The sequence below is a fragment of the Staurois parvus genome, unplaced genomic scaffold (genome assembly GCF_062004578.1).
Source record: "Staurois parvus isolate SC_StPar_1 unplaced genomic scaffold, SC_StPar_1.0 ptg000009l, whole genome shotgun sequence".
Lineage (NCBI taxonomy): Eukaryota > Metazoa > Chordata > Amphibia > Anura > Ranidae > Staurois > Staurois parvus.
Genome location: NW_028317805.1, coordinates 9,449,621 through 9,472,272, shown reverse-complemented (window position 1 = coordinate 9,472,272; position 22,652 = coordinate 9,449,621). Strand labels below are relative to the sequence as shown.

Below are 22,652 nucleotides of genomic sequence, written 5' to 3'. Positions count from 1 at the left end.
GACCAAAGATCCCCTGAGTACTTTGTTAAAACAACAGCACAGAAATCAAAGCTTGCTTTGAGTTGGAATTTGTCTCATTACAAACTTTGCACTGAGCCATCTAATTGAATCATTGATGTTCTCTAAACAAAAAGATTCTTTTGTCATAGAGGCAAAAAGAGAAAAATTGTAAACACTTTTTTCAAATTAAATTTTTTTTTTTATTCTCCTGACCATTATAAATAAAGAAATTGTTTAAACTACTATACACTTCTGTTAAAAAGACACTTTTTCTGTTTTTAATTTCTTTTGGTTTTTAATATGCATAAGAAATGAAATAATTCTTGGAACACCATCAAAAAAGAAATCCTTGTTTGTCTATAAAAAATTTGTATCGGCATTACTTTGATTATACAGTGCAGGTATAATTGAAGTCAATGTTGCTACCAGTTTATTGGGCCCATAAACCGAAGTGTAAAAAATGGCTCTGGAGTTTAGCTGTGAAATGTATAAATAAGTACATTTTTATGTATAGCTCTATACAGTAAAGGGAAGGTGAGGCAACACAAGGGTCTTTGATTTGAGGATACATGTTAATGCATGTCATATTAATACTATATGTGGCCCATCAAACCGTCGAAAGTTCTGCAATTGTCTCTGATCTCCTTTTCTCCATAGGAAAGGGAACAATAATCCTTTCTCCCCCACGTTGTATTAAGATTTTTCACCAAGTTGAGGATAACTGTGGAACTCTTGATCTGGTATAACAATGCAATAATTTGTAATAAAATTGCTGCGATGCAGCACTACTGCAAAACACAGGGGGTATAGATACAATACAAAATTCAGGTGCATTTCCATGGCCAAATTTAAGGTTTTAAGGAAAATTTTGAAATGTTGTTTACCGTCCACCTCTTATAACAGTGGGATGGACCCAAGTGATTCTGATTGGTCGGCACTGGCAAATGACTTCTTTGACCATTCGGAATCTCCCTGATATGTCCCAGAAGCCCTACAGAAAGGGAAGAAGAGCAGGGATTTCAAATTGCTGGACCTCTACATCAGCTGTGTGGGCACTGCCAGCTCATCACCCATGGAAGTATTTACAGCAGAGCTGGCGGTGGGGTGGGGCGGGTGTAGGGTGTTAGTTTACCTTTTCATATTTCTTAAAAGGTGGACTAACCTTTTAAAGTGGAATTATGGGCAAAATCAGAAATGACATTAATGATGCAGTCTGTTATTAGCTTTAACATAGCAGTTTTTTTTTCCTATCCTTCATGTAACATAGCTTTGTTATCTGTTGATCCTTCCAGCAGATCTGTTTTTTCCACTTCCTGTAACAGGGTAACAACACTTTTCACTTTACCCTATGGATAGGTTAGTCTTAGATGGACATATTATTTTAAATGGACTTTAAGCATGTGACAAATATATTAACCAATTGCAGTAGAATTTTTTTTTAGTGGCCTTCCCACCCCTCGTAAAAGCATTCTGTGGTGGATCGCTTTTAAGAGAGCATTTGACAGGTGGTGAGGAGGTGATATACCTCCTTACTATCTGTTTTAACCCCAAAAAGGCTGAATCACCAATGCATGCGGTTGCAGGGCAGTTGTGGTGTGGCTCTATATAATTTATCAGGTTGGTACTGACTGCCAAATTCAGTCTGCAATTTAATTGTAAATGTGTACAGCCCTAAGCAGCTGCATGCACTTCTTTGGGTAGCTGGGCAGGGGTGGTAAAACCTCAGCTTAGCTGCCTCCTGGCTGCCCATGTGAAGGAACTCTTACAAAAAAACATTTAAGGGCCCTTGGGGAATGCAAAACCAACTTGACGCAAGTCAAAAGGAGGTCAACTTCTGGTCAAATGCACCTGTCAATACCCTCAGGAATCTTTCAAACCGATGTCACCCTGATGTCCTTAACACAAGGCCAATACCCATCAACACAGGCTCTTGGCCATATGAATAAAAGATAACCATTGTAAGCACCTCTGCCAGTATTATATGGTTGTCCCAACCCCTGTAACTGTTGCTTTTGCTGGACATCTGTGCCTCTTGCAAGAATTGGAAACATCTGCTGGCAGGATCAACAAGTAAAAGAACTATGTTGTAGAGGATATTGAACTAACAAAGAAAAACTGCTAGTGAAAGATTACATCATATATATAATTTTTTATTCCCCGCTTTATGAAGATGTCTAAAGATGTGTGTTGCATTACGTATTTGTGACTGTCACTGCACCTCTACAAATCATACCGCCCTGTCTGTTCGCATAATAACGCTTTGTACATAAAACAATTTGTAGACTCCACCTCTGAAAATTACGATTTAACATACATGAGTGCATAGAGACACCGTAAATAAGTCTGTTTAACAATGAAGCCTCTTCATTCCTAGCCGTTTAATAATGATGGTGTTATCACAGTATTCGGTGAGCACTGAAGCAGCATTTTTTACAGAAGGTCCCGCTGGTTTATTGTGAGCGGTTGGCGGTGGCGGAGTAATAAGCACTAGGTTGCACGCTGTGGAGTCCCAGTCTCAGAATAAGATGGAATCTTTTGTTGCGATTTCCATGGGTCTCTCCTGTTCTTTTTGCTTGCTATACCTGACATGCTGGTAATAATAGATAATCCCTATTGTGGCCATGTTCAGGAAAATACCAAGGATCAGGAGGAAAAACGAGTATCCATATGCATTCGTACTAGTCTCAAATACATCGTTTGTTGTGTCCATTGCTTTAACCAAAGTCGTCGGCATGTTATTCACTTCTATATTTACCACAAACACAATGATGGCAAGGAGTACAAGGATCCCTAAGAAAAAGGTAAAGAAAACATGTTCAAAAATAATACAAATGGTCCAACTAAAGGAAATGTGCATTGATAGAACACATAAGCTGCAATTGCTGGCCTTCTTCTAAAAATTCTATTTCCCTGCCTGTAATGATAATTAATGAATCAAATAGGTTTGTGTTAGTGACCCAAGTATTTCAAATCATGAGTTCTAACCAGGGGCGGACTGACCATTTGGAAACTCGGGCACTACCCGAGGGCCCGGGGTACCTTTTTCATAGGCTTTTTTGAGTTTGGGCAAGGACACAGGGGCCCCATGATCCCCTATTGCCCGGGGGCCCCATGAGTTGTCAGTCCGCCCCTGGTTCTGACTATACCCTGACATACTAGATACTTGTTGCAGGTCATTTATGTAAAGGCAAACATACTGTGCATATACCGTGTATGTATTATAATCCACTATGAATAGAAACTTGGAGCAATAGACAATAAACAAAGGTTTTTTAATCCAAAGTAACTTCATGTAACACAATGAACTAAAACTATAGGAAAGACAGTTTCAGGCATGCCCACCTCTCAAGTTCAAATGTATTTTGTATGTTCACATTTGATCTTGAGTAAAGGTACAGAAACTCGAAACTATTATTCCTAAAGTTTTCATTCATTGTATTACATGAAGTTACTTTTGGATCACTCCCAGTTACTTTCCTTAGTGGATTACCTCTAGGACATTATTTGGAGTCTGATTAGTTGTTGCAATTTTTTGCTTTCTACAACATGCAACTCCCAAGATATGTATTTCTGTGCATATAGTTCTGAGGATTCCAAAGTCTTGCCATACAGCACAGCCAGGAGGATGACACCACTTTATCATTACAAGAATGCAGTGGGGTTATCTTCCCACTCTCAATCTGTGATTGGCCAATAAAAGAGCATCAGTTGACCAATAAAGTACATTTTCTGTTCACTCTGCTTTCTACTCCTATCAGCATGTCCTCTTTAATACACATTTGCATGCAACTCACCTAATTGTCTCTCAGTGCTGCCTGAGTCAGATATCTTACTAAGCCACAAAGGCCATGGTCTGGGGCAGCATGAGTGCTAGGGGCAGCATCTTCCCTATATTGAAATGTATGATGCCTACTGCTACTTTAAGGCTTACACAGTCTATTAGCCGTGAACACCCCCTCCTCCCCTCTCATCTACAAACTTTCATGTACACCTGAGAGCTCCTATACTTGTCAATGGTCCACCCTGTATAGGAAATTTGTAAATTCTGTATAAAATTGTATTCTATTTTGTATGCTTTGCCTATGTATTGTACACTGCACTCATTGTGCACACAGCACTAATAATGCTTTCATTACATATTTACATTCCTTCAAGTCCTTATTAGACATTAGCCTTCCTATGTAACGCCCCTTGTTGCCATAGAAGTACAATTGTAATATTAATGTGAAACCTACATAATCATGTGTATAACAAAAACTTTAAATGCGTCGAATAAATAGAACAGTTATTTGGAAAGATGCCGCTTGTATCTTTTTGTGTCTGCTCCCTACTGCAAAAGTTATTAATTTGGAACCACTAATCAATATGAGGTGTCCAAAATACTTTGGACTCACAGAATTAAACTGGAAGGCCTGAACCTATCATCTCTACGTGGACATGCTGGAAGCCATTTTGCTCTTTATATTCTATTTTCATGGTTTCTGAACAAAGATTCGAACAGCAGACATTCCCAGGTTCTTACTGCATACTTTCCCAAGGTGGGGGGGATATGATTGTACCAGGCAGCAACAAAATAAAGACTGTACATGATACCAAGTTGCAAGATAAATTGAGAACTCCATATCTTGATTGAACAAAGGACAAAAGGACTATTCACAATGATTTTTTTTCTTTTTCCATGAACCTCTGGAAAAGAGTACATATTAAACTTTACATTGTATACGGTGTATTTTAATAACTGTCAATTGTATTATTATTGGTATTGCATGAAGTGAATAATTAAGTAATTTAGGTTTTATATTATTATATTCTATCTCCATATACATATATATTTTATCTATATTAATTGGTTTTAACAATATTACATATTGGTTTATATGGTGGATATTATGTTTTCAACATTATAAATAATTTGAGTCCATTATATTACAACGTCTGTATGTTACAGAAGAGGTTAGATAATTAAGAAGTCTCAGTACAAATGACCTCAGCGATTGTGAGATGTATAGTTAGAATTTTTTTTTCTCCAGAATCACTTAGGTAATACATTATTTTCAGTGACCTTTCCTTTTTCAGGAGATGTATCTGTGTAATTGAAATTAGGGTGTAATATCGAGTATTCATTTCCGATATGATGTTAACAATTTTATTAATGATATAGATATATTTTAATTGGTTTAGACAACCTTTAGTTGGAAATGGAATATAGGTTATTGGGAAAATCTGTAATTATTATTATACAGGATTTATATAGCGCTGTAACGTACCTGGTGGTAGAATCTGAAGTGCAGAGGAAGGCCTCCCTTACAGCTCTGGCTCAGGGGCCCCGATAAAGTAACAGGGAGCGCCAGAGCACAGAAGTGCATGAGTGCCTGATAGGACTTCTGCTGATGGATGTTGATGTGCGTCTGGAATTAAGGAGCAGTTGGTAGATGTCAAGCTGGCAGAAGTGCAGGAGCAGACTGGCAGATGGCACGCTGGCAGAGGTGCAGGAGCAGACTGGCAGATGGCACATTGGCAGAGGTGCAGGAGCAGACTGGCAGATGGCACACTGGCAGGCAGAGGTGCAGGAGCAGACTGGCAGATGGCACACTGGCAGGCAGAGGTGCAGGAGCAGACTAACAGATGGCATGCTGGCAGAGGTGCAGGAGCAGACTGGCAGATGGCATGCTGGCAGAGGTGCAGGAGCAGACTGGTAGATGGCACGCTGGCAGAGGTGCAGGAGTAGACTGACAGATGGCACGCTGGCAGAGGTGCAGGAGCAGACTGGCAGATGGCACACTGGCAGGCAGAGGTGCAGGAGCAGACTGGCAGATGGCACGCTGGCAGAGGTGCAGGAGCAGAGTGGCAGATGGCACACTGGCAGAGGTGCAGGAGTAGACTGGCAGATGGCACATAGGCAGAGGTGCAGGAGCAGACTGGCAGATGGCACACTGGCAGGCAGAGGTGCAGGAGCAGACTAACAGATGGCATGCTGGCAGAGGTGCAGGAGCAGACTGGCAGATGGCATGCTGGCAGAGGTGCAGGAGCAGACTGGTAGATGGCACGCTGGCAGAGGTGCAGGAGTAGACTGACAGATGGCACGCTGGCAGAGGTGCAGGAGCAGACTGGCAGATGGCACACTGGCAGGCAGAGGTGCAGGAGCAGACTGGCAGATGGCACGCTGGCAGAGGTGCAGGAGCAGACTGGCAGATGGCACACTGGCAGGCAGAGGTGCAGGAGCAGACTGGCAGATGGCATGCTGGCAGAGGTGCAGGAGCAGACAGGCAGATGGCATGCTGGCAGAGGTGCAGGAGTAGACTGACAGATGGCACACTGGCAGAGGTGCAGGAGCAGACTGGCAGATGGCATGCTGGCAGAGGTGCAGGAGTAGACTGACAGATGGCACACTGGCAGAGGTGCAGGAGCAGACTGGCAGGTGGCACGCTGGCAGAGGTGCAGGAGCAGACTGGCAGATGACACACTGGCAGAGGTGCAGGAGCAGACTGGCAGATGGCACACTGGCAGGCAGAGGTGCAGGAGCAGACTGGCAGATGGCATGCTGGCAGAGGTGCAGGAGTAGACTGACAGATTGCACGCTGGCAGAGGTGCAGGAGCAGACTGTCAGATGGCACACTGGCAGGTAGAGGAGCAGGAGCAGACTGGCAGATGGCATGCTGGCAGAGGTGCAGGAACAGACTGGCAGATGGCACGCCGGCAGAGGTGCAGGAGCAGACTGGCACATGGCATGCCAGCAGAGGTGCAGGAGCGGACTGGCAGATGGCACGCCGGCAGAGGTGCAGGAGCAGACTGGCAGATGGCACACTGGCAGGCAGAGGTGCAGGAGCAGACTGGCAGATGGCATGCTGGCAGAGGTGCAGGAGCAGACAGGCAGATGGCATGCTGGCAGAGGTGCAGGAGTAGACTGACAGATGGCACACTGGCAGAGGTGCAGGAGCAGACTGGCAGATGGCATGCTGGCAGAGGTGCAGGAGTAGACTGACAGATGGCACACTGGCAGAGGTGCAGGAGCAGACTGGCAGGTGGCACGCTGGCAGAGGTGCAGGAGCAGACTGGCAGATGACACACTGGCAGAGGTGCAGGAGCAGACTGGCAGATGGCACACTGGCAGGCAGAGGTGCAGGAGCAGACTGGCAGATGGCATGCTGGCAGAGGTGCAGGAGTAGACTGACAGATTGCACGCTGGCAGAGGTGCAGGAGCAGACTGTCAGATGGCACACTGGCAGGTAGAGGAGCAGGAGCAGACTGGCAGATGGCATGCTGGCAGAGGTGCAGGAACAGACTGGCAGATGGCACGCCGGCAGAGGTGCAGGAGCAGACTGGCACATGGCATGCCAGCAGAGGTGCAGGAGCGGACTGGCAGATGGCACGCCGGCAGAGGTGCAGGAGCAGACTGGCAGATGGCACACTGGCAGGCAGAGGTGCAGGAGCAGACTGGCAGATGGCACACTGGCAGGCAGAGGTGCAGGAGCAGACTGGCAGATGGCATGCTGGCAGAGGTGCAGGAGCAGACTGGTAGATGGCATGCTGGCAGACGTGCAGGAGCTGGATACTGGCAAGGATCAGCTGGTTCAGGTGCAGGAGGAAGAGCAAGGCAAGCTCAGACAGTCTGGGTTGGCAACTAGCAAGCAGAGCAAGCATAAACAGTAGGCAGAAGAATAGTCAAGGGCCGGCCAGGAGTTGGTACAGGCAGCATTCAGGCAGAGTCAACAACAGACCAGGTCAGCAACAGAAGATGAACACAGGAAAAGGATGCACAGATGCAAAAACGTAATAGACCAAGCGGCACTAATACAAGGCACTAGCCAAGCTTAAATAGCCCACTGGCCCCAATTCACCATCCCACATGCGCACACACACGCACCTGCTAATCAGCCATGAGCAGGGCTTACAAGGGTTTTGCGCCTGCACATTCCCTGACAAGCGCCAACAGTTTGCAAAGCACTTTACAATATAAAGGGAGACAGTACTTTAAAAAAAAAAAAAAAATTCAAGATTATTAAGAGGGTCCTGCTCATAAGAGCTTGCAATCTAATAGGATGGATATGGGGTTACCTTAGATTAACATGAGGAGGTTATGTCGCAGCTGTCTTAACACTTAACAGAGCCTACAGTAGATGGATGGGATACATTTTTCTATATACATTTTCTATAAAATTAAAACTAAAGGTCTGATAAAAATTGATGTGCGGTCCATGATGTGATGATGTGAGAGTAATAAATAAAATTACAGCCCCATCTCACCAAGTCCACGCACCCTGTTAGGATAGATACCACCGGAAGCCGGCTGTTTTATAGTTTTTTGATCTGGCTGATGATTTTCTGTTCTTTCATATACAATTTGTTGGTACTTTTTTTATTTATTTATTTTTATTTTTGAAATCCAAAGCAGAATGTGTGGACTGTGAAATGATGTGTCCCTTTTCCTTGTAAGTGCAGTGGTAAGCTGAAGAAAACTTTGGATTTACGGACATCTCCGCATCACCGCACGATATTGTTATCATATATTACGTTGTGAATTTGGAAAAATATGTAAGATGGAAAATAAGGACTTGTGTTATCTAACTAAAACTAACAAAACAGCAAACAAAGAGAAATTATAATATTGCCAGAGAAAGGTTATCTTTCTAGAACATGTCACTGGAGTTTTTACACAAAGAGCATGATAGGAAAAAATAAGCCATTGAGATATATTTCATGCAAACTGGACCCAGTAATGACAGGTTCACCCAGCTATATCAGAGCAGTAGCTGTATGCAAGGTGCTACTAGACAAAGGTACAGGCATTATGTTGGTCAATTATTCAACTTTAATCGTCCCACATTTTGTGCAGCAATTATTGCAACCAGGCCAACTAAATATTTGTCTAATGCAAGGTTCACAAAATATGAATTTGAATTGTTTATATTTGTACATAAATACATTTCTTTGTCTCCAGTCTCCTCCAATATAGGCAATAAGGTGGCTAGCTACAGAGGCTGGAGACAAAGAAAAACCATGTGTTAAAAAAAATGTAGGAATCAGCTGCTGTGAGCCCCATGAGGACACACTCCTTGAAGACCCAGATATTTGATTTTTTGTAGACTTGATCCTGGGTTGTATACAGAGGATGGCTAGATGCATACTGAATATGCAGTTATCACCCAGAAGGACCCTCTGTACTCAGAGTCAATGCATTCTTCCCCAGCTCATCAGCCTTCCAGCTTCTTGCTGAGGTAGCCATACTAACATTAAAACGTACACCAGGTGACTGAATGCTGCATTACAGCCCCGGACACTTGCTGGGACTGTGCAACTCACAGATTCCACCCTAGTTCTGGCCCAGTAGAGCTGGGATTAATAATTAAACTTTGAGGATCCCAGAACATGAAGAACAAATGGTCCACAGTGGGGGGCAACTTCCTATGAAACAGAACTTTGGAAAAAGGTGATCTTTTAGGTCTTCCCTTGACACATGGACCGTGTCATCAGTCAGAAGCAATTATAGCTGCCTTGGTAAATGAGCGTGGGATAGCGTCAGGGTTAACCACTGTTGTTATTGAATATACTGCTCCTTGTCTTACCTGTTACCAAATGTGTTACCAAAAACAACATCCCTTCCAGAGATTACAAAAGGATATATCCAGATGCCCAAGTTAGGATCTTACTAGTATGCGCTGCTCTGTATGGACATGTTTTCTGAATGGCCAGAAGTTTGTCCAGTGGCAAATGCTACTGTAAAGGCCACAGCAGAGTGTTATCAGAAGTGGTTTGTATTAGAGTAACAGGGGTACTTGCTTTATAGGTGGGTTCTTACAAGAAGTTTGAGGTTTTATTTTACACCCCCTACCATCCACAATGTAGTGAAAAAAAGTAGAGTAACTAAGGGGATGTCAGAAACTAGAAAACGATGGCCTTAATGTCGTCATATATTTTAATCCCCTAAGGGGATATGTGGACTCTCTCCCTATGGGATTTAGTTTGGAAGTGTGTTGCTCACTTGCTTATATCTTTCTCAGCAGCTGCGGTCCTCCACTGGGATCTCAGAAAATGTTGCTGATCTCTTAAGGTTTTGAAAAACTAATTTATGTATTTTCTCCCCAAATTCCAGATCCTAACAGTTTGGAAGGATCTCATAAACTAAAGCCAGGTGACTTGTGGATTGTTAAGAGACATTTATAGTATATACTGTATATAGGAAATGGTTGGAGGCACAGTACAGCTTCTATTTCATGTACAGTTTACAACACTTGAAGGAAAAGTCACCTGGATCCACACCAGACACTACAAAAATAACTAAATGAAAGTATTTCTGTGTTTAATTTGGTTTCCTCTTGGAATCAGTCTGGGGTACTATTTATTCAAATGCTTTAATACAGTGGTCTCCAAACTGCGGCCGATGGGCCAAATGTGGCCCTTTGCTAGCCTTTATCCAGCCGTTGGGGCTCTATTCTTCCTACTGACACCAAGATTAGGGGGCCTAATTCCTTCCACTGACACCAACGATGGGTCATTGATTCCTCCAACATGATATCAATAATTGCCATTATTCCTTCTACTGACCAAAGGTGCTATGTAATTTCTATACTCCCACTGACCACAAAGCCTAAGGCATTGTTTATTTCCACAAAATCCTGGAGAATTTCTACCCCCACTGGCCAAAATCCAGCCCTCCTAAAGCCTGAAGAACAGTTAACTGGCCCTTCAGTCAGAAAGTTTGGAGACCACTGCTGTAATAAATATATTAGTAAGGAATATATGTAAATTTATGTGATTTGAAAAGTAGATCAGCCATGTTGAAGTCATATTGTCTTTTATATGTCTTCTAGTTTATGTAGTATTGTCTGTGTTTAACTATGCTGATAGGTCAGCATGTCCACAAGTAAGCTACATGACCATTTTGGCCACAGGATCTGAATGTACAGACCATTTACTCTGTAAACATTTCTTATCAATCATTTGTTTTTATGTAAGTTTTAGTCACAATACAAGGCCATTTTGTAATGATATACTGTAGTTGCTCTCAGCTTTTAGATGGTCCCCAGTGGAGTTTGCCTCCTAGATCAGGACTAGTTCCGCCTAAATGTAAGGAGGTTCCAGTTTAAAGGTGATAGTAGGTGTGGTCTGTGATCAAAATGTAAAATACTGATCAAAAGAGGGGAGATTGTTAAGAAAATTCGTAAATTCTGTATAAAATTGTATTCTATTTTGTATGCTTTGTCTATGTATTGTACACTGCCCTCATTGTGTACACGGCGCTAATAATGTTTTGATTATGTGTTTGCATTCCTTCAAGTCCTGATTAGAAATTAGCCTGTCTATGTAATGCCCCTTGTTACCATAAAAGTACAATTGTAATATTAATGTGACACCTACGTAATCATGTGTATAAAAAAAACTTCAAATGCACAGAATAAACAGAACAGTGATTTGGAAAGATACTAAGTGTATCGTTTTGTGTTTCTTCTCTACTGCAGTAGGTATTAATTTGGAACCACTAATGAATATGAGGATAGGAGTTGCCTATCTATAAAATTTCAGTATTAATGTCCAGAACAACCCAAAACTGCAATCATCTCTAAATAAGCTTGCTTTCACCTCAATACATACAGGGGCACACTGTCTGTATTCGGATCTGTGCACCTGCTTCCATGCATGCCAAGCTGATCAGGGATTACTCAGTATGGTTAGGTCAGAAGCAGGAGTATTACTCAGTATGTCAAGAACATAAGTAATGTGCTTGTCCTGGCCAGGCCAGACGCTGAACATGTGACATTTCTGTTGTAAGAACATATATTCCCAAAGGCAGGAGGTGAAATTTAAGTTGTTCAAAAGGGGAGTTACCATTTAAAGAATATATATAAACTATATTTCTAAATATGTAAGCACACGGGAATCACTGTGCACATCTACAGTATATTAGCATATTCAAAACTTTTACTACTTTATAGACCTTACCAATAATTTGGGATTCAAAATGACTCAGTGTCCTGATTTCACCTATATTACTTAATGGGTTCTTTGGGTAGGGACAGACCGTGTTCTCCTGAGGACATCCAGAAAGAGAGAGAGATTGCCAGAAGCTTTGTTGAGAAATAATGCTAGATTGCAGGATCAACACTGACCCCAGTCCTTGCAGACAGCACCCATCCTTACCTCCTTACCTGTTAATCTCAGCATCTCTCTGGAGGTTTCCTACCTTTTCTTGGAGCCCTCACATGTAACTCACTTCTTAGGCTCCAGAGATGAGAGAGATGTCATCCAATCCTGGGTGTGGCCACCTCTATTCCTTGGTGGCAATGTGAAACTGCAGTCTGCTTCTCCAATCCCCCAATTAATTCTTACTCACCCATATACATGGAAATCTCAAATGTTTTCGATAATCTCTCTCTCTACTCTGATGTCTAGAGATTTGAGGGAATTTAGTCTGACAGCAAGGCCCCCCCCAAAAAAAAACCCCATGAAACGTCAGTTCATGCTCATACAGAAGCCTCAAATCTTCCAACACTCCCTAAAAATAACTTTTTTGGGTTAACAGGCTCCGCAGAATTCCCCAATCCAACTAGCAACTGGTGCCTTCTTTCCTGTTTCGAGGAATAGTTCCTCCAATCATAGAACAAGACCTCGGCTACACACTACAGACTAGAAGGGGGGCTAGAAGGCTTTAAATGCCCTTTACAAGCAGCCATTCACATGTTGTCAATCCATAAGAACTTTAAGGCACATCATCAATTTTGCAAAAACATGAAAAAATATATATTTTTGGTTTATTACCAAAAGTAAAAAAAATGTTGCAGAAACATTTTGGTTTCCTCAGATACCGTGATAGAGATCAAATAAGAATATCATAATTCCACCTATAAATATTTCACATTACTCGCTTTCTTAGAGTTTTCCAATTGACATTGCAACTCATATAGTGATTTCCCCTCCTTATTTGATGTTAGTATAATGCTTAGAGAATTTCCTGTGTAGATATGTGTACTATCACTAACCGCAGCTTGAGTTGCCATAAACAAGTCTACTGTATCATACAAGAAAACATTTTTTATTTCTTTAGTGATACCATTACAGCGATGAGATCGGTTCTGACGCCAAGTACACACCCTAAAGACACATGACTGACGTGGATCGTCAATACAAATGTAAACACATTTAAGGCAGCCTTTTTTAAATGTGAAAGAACCCTTGGAAATAACTTATGGGTCTCAGGGAACCCTTGCTAATAATGACTATATCTACAGTTCATGGTACATTAGCATGAAGAGTAAACTGATAAAAATAATTTTATAAGATTAAGTAACAGAAAAAGGTATGTGGGATACTTTTATGTATTTGATACCCACTCTATACAAAACATATTTTTAAATAACATTAAAACTAAATAAAACATAATAAAGGCCAGAAAGGAAAATCAAATGGTGAAAATTCCTTTAGATTGATTATCAGTGGAGTAAGGTTTCCCTAGATTGGTGGTCAGTGGAGACAGAGGTTTCCCTAGATTGGTGGTCAGTGGAGACAGCCCCCCCTCCCTGTGATGGTTAGTGGAGAAGGGGTCTCTTAGATTGGTGATCAGTGGAGAAAGCCCCCCTTAGAGTGATGGTCAGTGGATAAGGGTCCGCTTAAATTGATGGTCAGTGGAGAAAGCCCCCCCAGAGTGATGTTTAGTTAAGAAGGGCTCCCTTAGATTGGTGGTCAGTGGAGACTACCCCCCTTAGATTAGTGGTTAGCAGGAGAAGGTCAGCCTTACATTGGTGACCATTTGGGAAAGAGGGACCCATTACACTGGGGGTCAGTGGGAAGAATACCCCTTACAATGAGATTTGGTAGAAAGAATGCCCCCTCTACAGATAGCTGAAAAGAGCATTGCTAATTGGTGTTAGTGATTGCTCTTTGCTGAAGAAACCTATCATGTTACACATGCATTGTTTGTTTGCCTATAGTTAATTTTGTCCCTTCCTCAGGCCATAGCTAGGAGAAGCTCTGTATAGCTAGTCCCACTCTCTTTTTATTTTTCGTTCCCAGCACATGTAATTGGTGCAGATACGCCCACTATGATCTTTTGACCTCTCTTATGTTCATCTGTGAAGATCTGCACAAGTTTTCGATTAAAGCTTTTTATGATTTGTAAGATGTAATTTTGATAGAATTGGGGGGATGGATGGACAGGGAGTTAGGGTTGGGGGGATGGATGGGCAGGGAGCTCAATGCAGTTGAGTCTGTGATTCATTGCCATCCATGACTGTCGACACAGACAGACTACTCAACTTGCCTAATTATCTGCCAACGCTGCTGAGCTTGTAAGTTACAGATATCTTACTATAACTCAATCAGCTATAGAGATCACAATTGCAATTCTTAGATTGGGAAAGCAGAACAGAACCCCTAGCAACCTCTGGAGGAACCCTGGTTGAGAAAGGCTGATATAAAGACTAATTTCACTGACAGAGAGTTTTCGTGTTATGTAGAGAGGTAGGTGAGATAGAGGGGCAGACTTGCACCTTGACCTCTTATATATTTATATAATCTGATTGCTTCCTGACTCCCAAAGGCAATCAAATATTTCTTGGAACAACATCCCACAATGTTATTTGATATAAATATAAAAAGGTATTATTTATGTTACCCTACAGCTACCAGACACAAATCTGCATCAGAAGAGAGAAATTAGATATCTGATTTGCTACAACATGCAACACAGATCATTCTTATTTGCAACACATTGATCAATGAGGTCACACTACAGCAGTGTTCTGCTTGGTTTAAAGCATATCAGTCATTGTGAAAGGTTGAGCAGGTTGATAGGTCTAGGTATCAAATATGAAATAGGATGGATATTCGCAACACATAAAGAAAGAATTGGAGACTAAGGTGCCAGTAATTGCAAACAACCCATACATGTTATATTTAAGATAAAATATATTTTTATTAATAAAAAAATGTTAAAATTAGTTTTTACTCCCTCATGGGTCAAGATATCTGATCTAACTTAGCCGTACTGCTGGTAATATTCCTTTACCCTCCATGGACTGGATGGCAACGCCTTCCCTTCGGTGCTCTACACCCGACTGCTTGACACTGGTGATAATCTAGAGCATAGGCTCATCCATTTTTGACCTACTGTACTGACGATGACACAAAATCCACAAGTTTCCACCTCCCATACCTCATCCCCTCCCACTGCTCCCCTCCCCTCCTCTCCCCCCCCCCTTTTTTTTTTTTGTGTTACCCCTACTCCCACCTTTTCTTCTCTTTTCTTCCTTCTCTTACAGGTTCCTATATATATATATATATATATATATATATATATATATACAGTATTACAGGACTATCCTTGTCGTGACCTGACATGTTAATTTTACTCACAGTGTTGCATTTTCTTCCATTTTTCCTGTTTCTTGTTTTATGCTTTGTCAAACGCCTGTTATCCGATTCATACGTATATTTCCTGTACCATTCTGTATCTCACTAATAAACTTTTATGGAATAAAAAAAAATACTTTTTACATGGGGCATGTCCAGAAAGGGGGGTTGGGGGATGGATGGACAGGGAGCTCAATGCAATTGAGTCTGTGCTTCATTGCCATCCATGACTGTCGCCACAGACAGCCTACTCAACTTGTCTAATGGTAGAAACACCCTTGGTACATATACAAGCAAGTGCAAGGAATTTCTTGGGGGGATTAAGTAATGACAGTATCCCTCACTTTCTTTCATCCCTAAACATATACTCTCCTTGTGAAAAACTCAAATATGTTGTAGAATTAAAAGGCCTCTTAATCTGATGTTCAAGTGGTGGAAAGGCAGAAGAATCTCAATGCATTTCACAACTTTGCTTCCTCAGGAGACAGAAGCTAATAAATATGTGATGTCCACCTCAAACCACAAGAGAGGCATGAGAATCTGACCCCTTCCACCATTGGAACATTAGATTTATTGAGACCTCAAACTTTTGTAACTATCTGCATACTGAACAATGAAAGTGGGGGTATAGGGGCACTAGAAAGTGTGGGAGAATGTATTTACTTAAATTGACTACACCAAATCATTGGGCTTGCTTGTATATTTACCAATATACAAAACACAATTCTTTTTAACAGTTTCTGTAATCTATAAAAATACATTTTATCTTTAACATATATGGATTATTGGAATTGCTGGCACTTTAAAAGTTCCACTAGTTTCCTTATGTGTTTATGGATACCCTGATTGGTTTAAAATGTACATTCCATGCCATTCTCCTGCCCTCCTTCACAAATTTGTAAACAAATCATTCACCTGAGAAAATAGAATATACTAATCTCAGCCCTGGCTCCTGGCATTCCCAGGGGATATGGGTGGCGTCACTGTTATACCTTTGCCAGGAACTTGAAATGGCTCGAGAATGCACTCTTGCAATGGACTGGAGTGCATCCTAGCAGGTATTTAGGCTTAATGCTCCATTGGGAAGAACATTAAATCACTCATGTTGGGTCAGAGGTCAGGCCAAATTATTGTTTTTGATGGGTTTGTTTACAAAATAGCTTTTTTACAGTTGAATTTTGGTTATGCTTGTTTTTGCATAGTACATTGGTCCAACTACTGTATGCTTTAAGCTTCCTCAGATATGTAGATTAGGTTAGGCTCTGTGTTTGGGCATTCTTCTGCATGCCAAACATTTAGGACATTCAATGTAGATGAACTTCACAGCTCCTGGCTGTCAATGACTGCTAAGGAAGCAGCTGGTGCTTTCACTCATCATGTCCTTACCAACCACTGACATCACCGGACCCATTAATTTACATAGCCAAAAATCTCTTGCCATGTAAGTAAATGGACAAGGACTGGAGGGGTTATATCATTGCCTAAATATATGCCCATTTGAGCAATGATGTCACCACTATACTTGCCCCTTTCCTTATATAGCTGATGACAACTCAAGGCTATGTCAATGGCTATAGGTAACATTGGGATCTGTCATCTGTTATTTTGGGGGCAAGTCGGCGTGATGGATTTACAATGAGAAATAGTTTTTGGGGGTTTCTATTTTTTAATAAAGGACTTGCCAAATGTTTGCGTGTGTTTATTTCTAGGTTAATCTTTTTTTTGTGAATGAGTATTGGTACTCTTTAATGTACAGGAAGGGGGGTGGTATCTGGGGGCCCCCGTATTATTAAAGGGGGATTCCAGATTCTGATAAACCCCCTGCCCACAGACCCCTACAACCAGGATTGTGATCAAAGTCACAATTCACTTATCTTTCCTACCTTATTCAGTCTGCTTAAACTGCATGTTTAGGGAGAAGGAGATGTGAGTTACACACAGCTGATGGAGCAGATTATGAAGGTACAACAATATTTTCAATAACATTTTTATGCAAAAATAAAAATAGACAACTTTTGGAATGTCAGTCAAACATTTTTCATGTGGGTCATTTGCCTAATTATTAAAGGGTGCATGTGCTAGACTGTGGTCATTGGGCTCTCCTAGAGGAAAACCTCCATCTAAGCTCCTCCCCTATAAATCATTGATTATTATCAGGACCCCACCCCCTTATTTAGGATTTCATATCTTACCATCCACTCACCATTTATAGAACTCCACACATAGACGCCCTGGGGACCCAAGAAGGTTATATAGGGATTGCTGACACTATTCAAACAAGTAGTCACTGATCCCATCAAACAGCAAGCAAGACCGAACACAAGGAATAATATGACGATAATGTGGGCAATCTTCACATTGTTTGTTTCTTTTAATAGATCAAACACTGAAATGAGAGATGGTAACAAAGTATAAACAAGCAGTGAGCACATATAGAACCCTATATTAGAAGGACTTAGGGGGGGTTAGAAGAAGAAAATGTGTAATATACAGCAATGAAGTAATATATATGGACAGCATAGTGGATGGGTAGTTAGCACTGTCATATGTATGTTCTGCTCAAGTGCTTTCTTCCTTTCAAAACCCGGGCGTGTAGGAGTACTCATACTGCCCTGTTCTGTCAGTATGGTGGGTTGGGGGGCTGCTTTCAGGCCTTACACTGGGCTGGCTCCTTCCCTGCTGTTCAGGATGTCCTCCCTAGGAGACTTTAGGCAGTGGGGATCCTCCTGTCCAGCAACCAGCCTGTAGGTGGGCTCCCCTCCCTGGGTCCCCCTCCCAGGCTCCACACTTCAGCCTTCCTCTTGACTCCAACTTTCTCCCCAGGCTGTGTCATATTTTAGGGTTGCCCTGTTCACCATGCCAAGCCTCCTGCCAGGGGATTGGCCAGGGTCCCTCAAACATGCAGATCTGGGCTTCCTCCCCTTCTCCTCCCCTGTTCTAGAAAGTTCTCAAGTTTCTAGAGAGAGGTGGGAGGGCTCCAGAAGCCCTGACCTGTAGGACCATCTATCCTGTCCTGAGGTGAACTCCTGTCTCACTCCAAGGCTGACTCATCCCACTCTGCTACTCAGCCTCTATCTAGAAAAAAAAAAACCTCTAGCTAACCTGGAGGGTGTTGCACAAGTAGTGGGCTGGCTCTTGAGAGAAGTTATGCAAATATCAAAATGCCTTGTAGGGTGGGTGTCACTTTGAAGAAGCTGGGGTTCTTAGACTGATTAATACCCTGACGGTCCTATGTAAAGGCCAGACATTATGCTCAGTCTTCACAACTGAGAGAACTGAAATTCAATACAAGTGCTAGATGATGCTGGACATCCTTCAGCCAGAAAAATAATTGGGCTATCTCTGACTTGCTGAAGCTTCTAATGTACATTGTGAGAATGTAACAATGTGCAGTGAAATAAGAGTAAGCCATTGCATTATAGGAAAGATGTCGGTACAACTGAGCAAGACTGAAAGTTGGGCTAGAGATCAGCTTTAAACAGGTTAGGGGCATTTAAAAAAAAAAGTGAAATATTTTGCAGCAAATATACATTGTAAAGGATTTGTGCATCAAAAATATGTACATAGCAGCACACAACAGATTTTATGCATTTAGCATAATTAATGTAACTCAACAGGAATCCAAAGGTCTCCTGTGCTGGGGTCCTTTGTGTTGATGCTTCACAGCTCTGTATTCAATGGAACTGTAGTGGAACCCTGGCACTGGGAGCCACCACCCAATTTTGTAGGTGAGCAGCACTCAGAATGTTTTCTTACACCTTTATTTGGGTTCAGATTTGGCAAAATGAGGTACTAGGTCTAAGTGTCCCCATGAATTGAGTATGTGTGGGCTAAAACTGGCCATAAACTAGTAGATTTTTGAAGGGATATTCATATGAAAATTCAAAGTACATTCGATGACCTGACAAATATCATTTTAAACTAATTCAAGGTGTTATTTGCTTTTAACATTCAATTTTGCAGCTAATGGACTTTCCTGAATGGAAACTACTGTTAGAAATGTGTTTATTTGAGAAAAAAATTTAATCCTGCTCCTTCTCCGAATTTTCTCATCACTCTGCGGTCAAAAATGAACGTTGATTTGACTCCACTAACAATTAAAAAAGCAAACATTCTTAAAGTGAAAAAAAAGTCAGCAGCTACATACTACATACTGTATACTGTAGCTACTGCCTTTTAACCAGTTGCAGCTGGCAATACGCATATATAGGGCTTTAATACCGAAAGGCTGCATATATGTGCCCTTTATGTAAATAAATTACTGTGCTGAGAGCATGCTCAATGCGCACTACCAGCACAGTGACCATTGGGTACTGGAAAGCTTGTGATACATACTTGTGATCAGGAACTTTCCGATCATTTGACCGCTGTGACTGCCAATCGCAGTGGTCACATGATCAGAAAGGCCCGCCTCCACCTTCCGGCATTTAGAAACTCTAAGGCCGGGAGGTGGCAAAGAATGGGTTAACAAAAGGACACTTACCTATCCAGGGATCCAGTGCTGTTCTCACCTGGGCTGGTTCTTTTCTGGCCTTCAGGTCTCTGGTGCACCCATGCTAACTGTGGGAAGACTCCCTAACTTACACACATGAGCCGTGATGTGCATTGTGAATGGTCCTGCAGCATCCTGGGACCTGTGGTGTGTTTTTCTGGCCCTCAGGTCTCTGGTGCACCCATGCTAACTGTGGGGAGACTCCCTAACGCACACACATGAGCCGTGATGTGCATTGTGAATGGTCCTGCAGCATCCTGGGACCTGTGGTGTGTCTTTTCTGGCCTTCAGGTCTCTGGTGCACCCATGCTAACTGTGGGGAGACTCCCTAGCGCACACACATGAGCCATGATGTGCATTGTGAATGGTCCTGCAGCATCCTGGGACCTGTGGTGTGTCCCAAGAGGCTGTTGGTGGGGGGTCAACTTCCTCCTGAATTGTCTAGGGGATCCAGGTAGAAGTGTGAGCAGGAACCTGACAAAACCTGGTACCTGTTCCTCCCCTCCCCACCACCAAAAAAAGTACCAAAGGTTGAAGAGAAGGGGGGGGGGGGGACAGAAAAGCAGAACTTTAAGAGTGAACTTCCACTTTAAAATGAAAAAGTTGGAATTCTACTAGCATGTGGTCAGCTTTACCTTGACACTAGGTGAGCTTCACAGGAGATAAGTTCAACAAGCTGAGATGGGTTATTCAGATATCCTGCAATGGAAGGACAGGCCTTACCTTGTTTGGAGCTCTCCCCGGTTTCCAGTGCCACACCGCTTGTGATAGTCTTATTGCGCCTGACAACAAACAGTCCAAGTTTTACGTATGCTTCTCCTCCATAATTCACTCCTGTAAACTGGATCCTGCTGGTAACCCATTGCTCAGTCCCCAAGCATGTACAGATGACTGCGAAGGATGCGATGCTTGATACAAAGCCAGCAAAGAACAACAACGTCTTCTGCTTTGAGGGCATTTCTTAATTATTTCCGCTATTATTTCCTGGTCTTCTTCACACCTATGGGTCTGGGCTGTTGCTGGCGAGTAAAGATCCACATCCGGATTTAATATTTGTATCTAGTTTTCCTAGTGAACTTTGCACCGGCAGGAGTCATAAATGTTCCCAGCAATTAGACCATGATCTTTGAAACTATGTTACTATGGGAGCAATAATCAGGGAAAAAAAATAAAAGGACCTGGAAAGCTAGAGCTGTAGTCTTAAAAGCATTCTACAGAAACATTATATTATTATTATTCAGGACTTATATAGCACTAACGGTTTGAGCAATACTTTACAATATAAAGGGATATAGTACAGTTACAACACAATTCAAGACAGGAGAGCTATGTATGGGAGAGCATGCAATCTAAAAGGGAGGGCCAAGTGTACAGTAGAGAGAAGTTGATTAATTAACCACTTGCCTACCGGACACTTATACCCCCATCCTGCCCAGGCCAATTTTCAGCTTTTAGTGCTGTCGCACTTTAAATGACAATTACGTGGTCATGCAACACTGTACCAATAGGAAATTTTTATCATTTTTTTCACACAAATAGAGCTTTCTTTTGGTGGTATGTAATCACCTCTGTGTGTTTTATATTTTGCGCTATAAACAAAAAAAGAGCAAACATTTTGAAAAAAAATGTTTTTATTTGTTTCTATTATAAAATTTTGCAAACAGGTGATTTTTCTCCTTCACTGATATGCGTTGATGAGGCTGCACTGATAGGCAGCACTGATGGGCACTGATAGGCAGAACTGATGAGGTGGCACAGATAGGCAGCACTGATGGGCACTGATAGGCTGCACTGATGGGCACTGATAGGCAGTACTGATGGGCACTGTTAGGCGGCACTCAGGTGGCACAGATAGCCAGCACTGATGGGCACTGATAGGCGGTACTGATGGGCTCTGTTAGGCGGCACTGATGAGGTGGCACAGATAGGCAACACTGATGAGCTGGCACTGATGAGGCGGCACTGATATGCAACAATGATGGGCACTGATGGGTACTGATAGGCGGCACTGATGGGCAGCACTGATCGGTGGCACTGACTGATGGCACTGCTGGGCACTGATGGGTGGCACTGCTGGGCAGCACTGATGGGTGGCACTGATGGGCACAGGTGGGTGCCACTACCAGGCATTTATGGGCACAGGTGGGTGGCACTGCTGGGCACAGATGGGCGGCACTGGAGGGTGGCACTGCTGGGCACTGATGATCAGTGCCAATCCACCCTCTGACAATTGCCAGTTATCGGCAGTACTTTCCTCATGCTGTGCAGCCACATTTGTTTTTGTTTTCATTTTGGATAAAATATGGACGTTTTTAAAATCTCGGTCATGTTTTAATTACTGCCTGTGTTCAACCTGTGTTCAACCTGACCAATGCCATCCAAATTGTTACATATGTCACTGGAACATAAATAAAGGAGAAATCTCTCAATGGAGGCACTTACACAATATATTCAAATGAATCTATCTAATACTAATACTGAATGAATCTATTCGTTCTGATGTGGAAGTCACCTCCCTTCTGATAGGTATGTATGACACTACATAGTAACATGTACTGTATATATGTAACTCTGCACATTACAGATTAACCTTTACCATTCATGGTATTTGACAGTTAACAATTAACCATTGCTGAATAAAAGAACGAGAAATAATTAAAGATTATCTAGAACCAACTGCAAACCTCTTTTCTCTGCCTAGTTATCTCTTGAAATTGGAGGGGATGTTTCTAGACACCCAGATGACAGAACTGCTCTGTGTATTGTTTTGTTTCCAGCCAGCTTAACGGTCAGTATGGGAAAAGTTCTATCAACAGGG

At 42.3% G+C, this 22,652-nt stretch overlaps 1 protein-coding gene across 1 annotated transcript; it reads right to left on the bottom strand.

Moving 5' to 3' along the window:
• Positions 1 to 267: 267 nt before the first annotated feature.
• Positions 268 to 20,847, bottom strand: CLRN3 (clarin 3). The gene is made up of 3 exons (XM_089669552.1): positions 20,558 to 20,847; positions 17,546 to 17,728; positions 268 to 2,790 (listed from the first exon to the last, which is right to left on the bottom strand). The coding sequence occupies exons 1-3, from the start codon at positions 20,790 to 20,792 to the stop codon at positions 2,516 to 2,518; spliced, it is 693 nt and encodes a 230-aa protein (XP_089525678.1). The 5' UTR covers positions 20,793 to 20,847; the 3' UTR covers positions 268 to 2,515.
• Positions 20,848 to 22,652: the final 1,805 nt, after the last annotated feature.

Bases quoted from the DNA above. Each gene is read 5' to 3' on its own strand.
- CLRN3 (XM_089669552.1), bottom strand. From the start codon at position 20,792: ATGCCCTCAAAGCAGAAGACGTTGTTGTTCTTTGCTGGCTTTGTATCA. The intron at 17,729-20,557 runs GTAAGGCCTGTC...CTCTCATTTCAG, and splicing joins CGGGGAGAGCTCCAAACAAG to TGTTTGATCTATTAAAAGAA. The intron at 2,791-17,545 runs GTGAGTGGATGG...CCTTTTTCTTAG, and splicing joins TGTGTGGAGTTCTATAAATG to GGATCCTTGTACTCCTTGCC.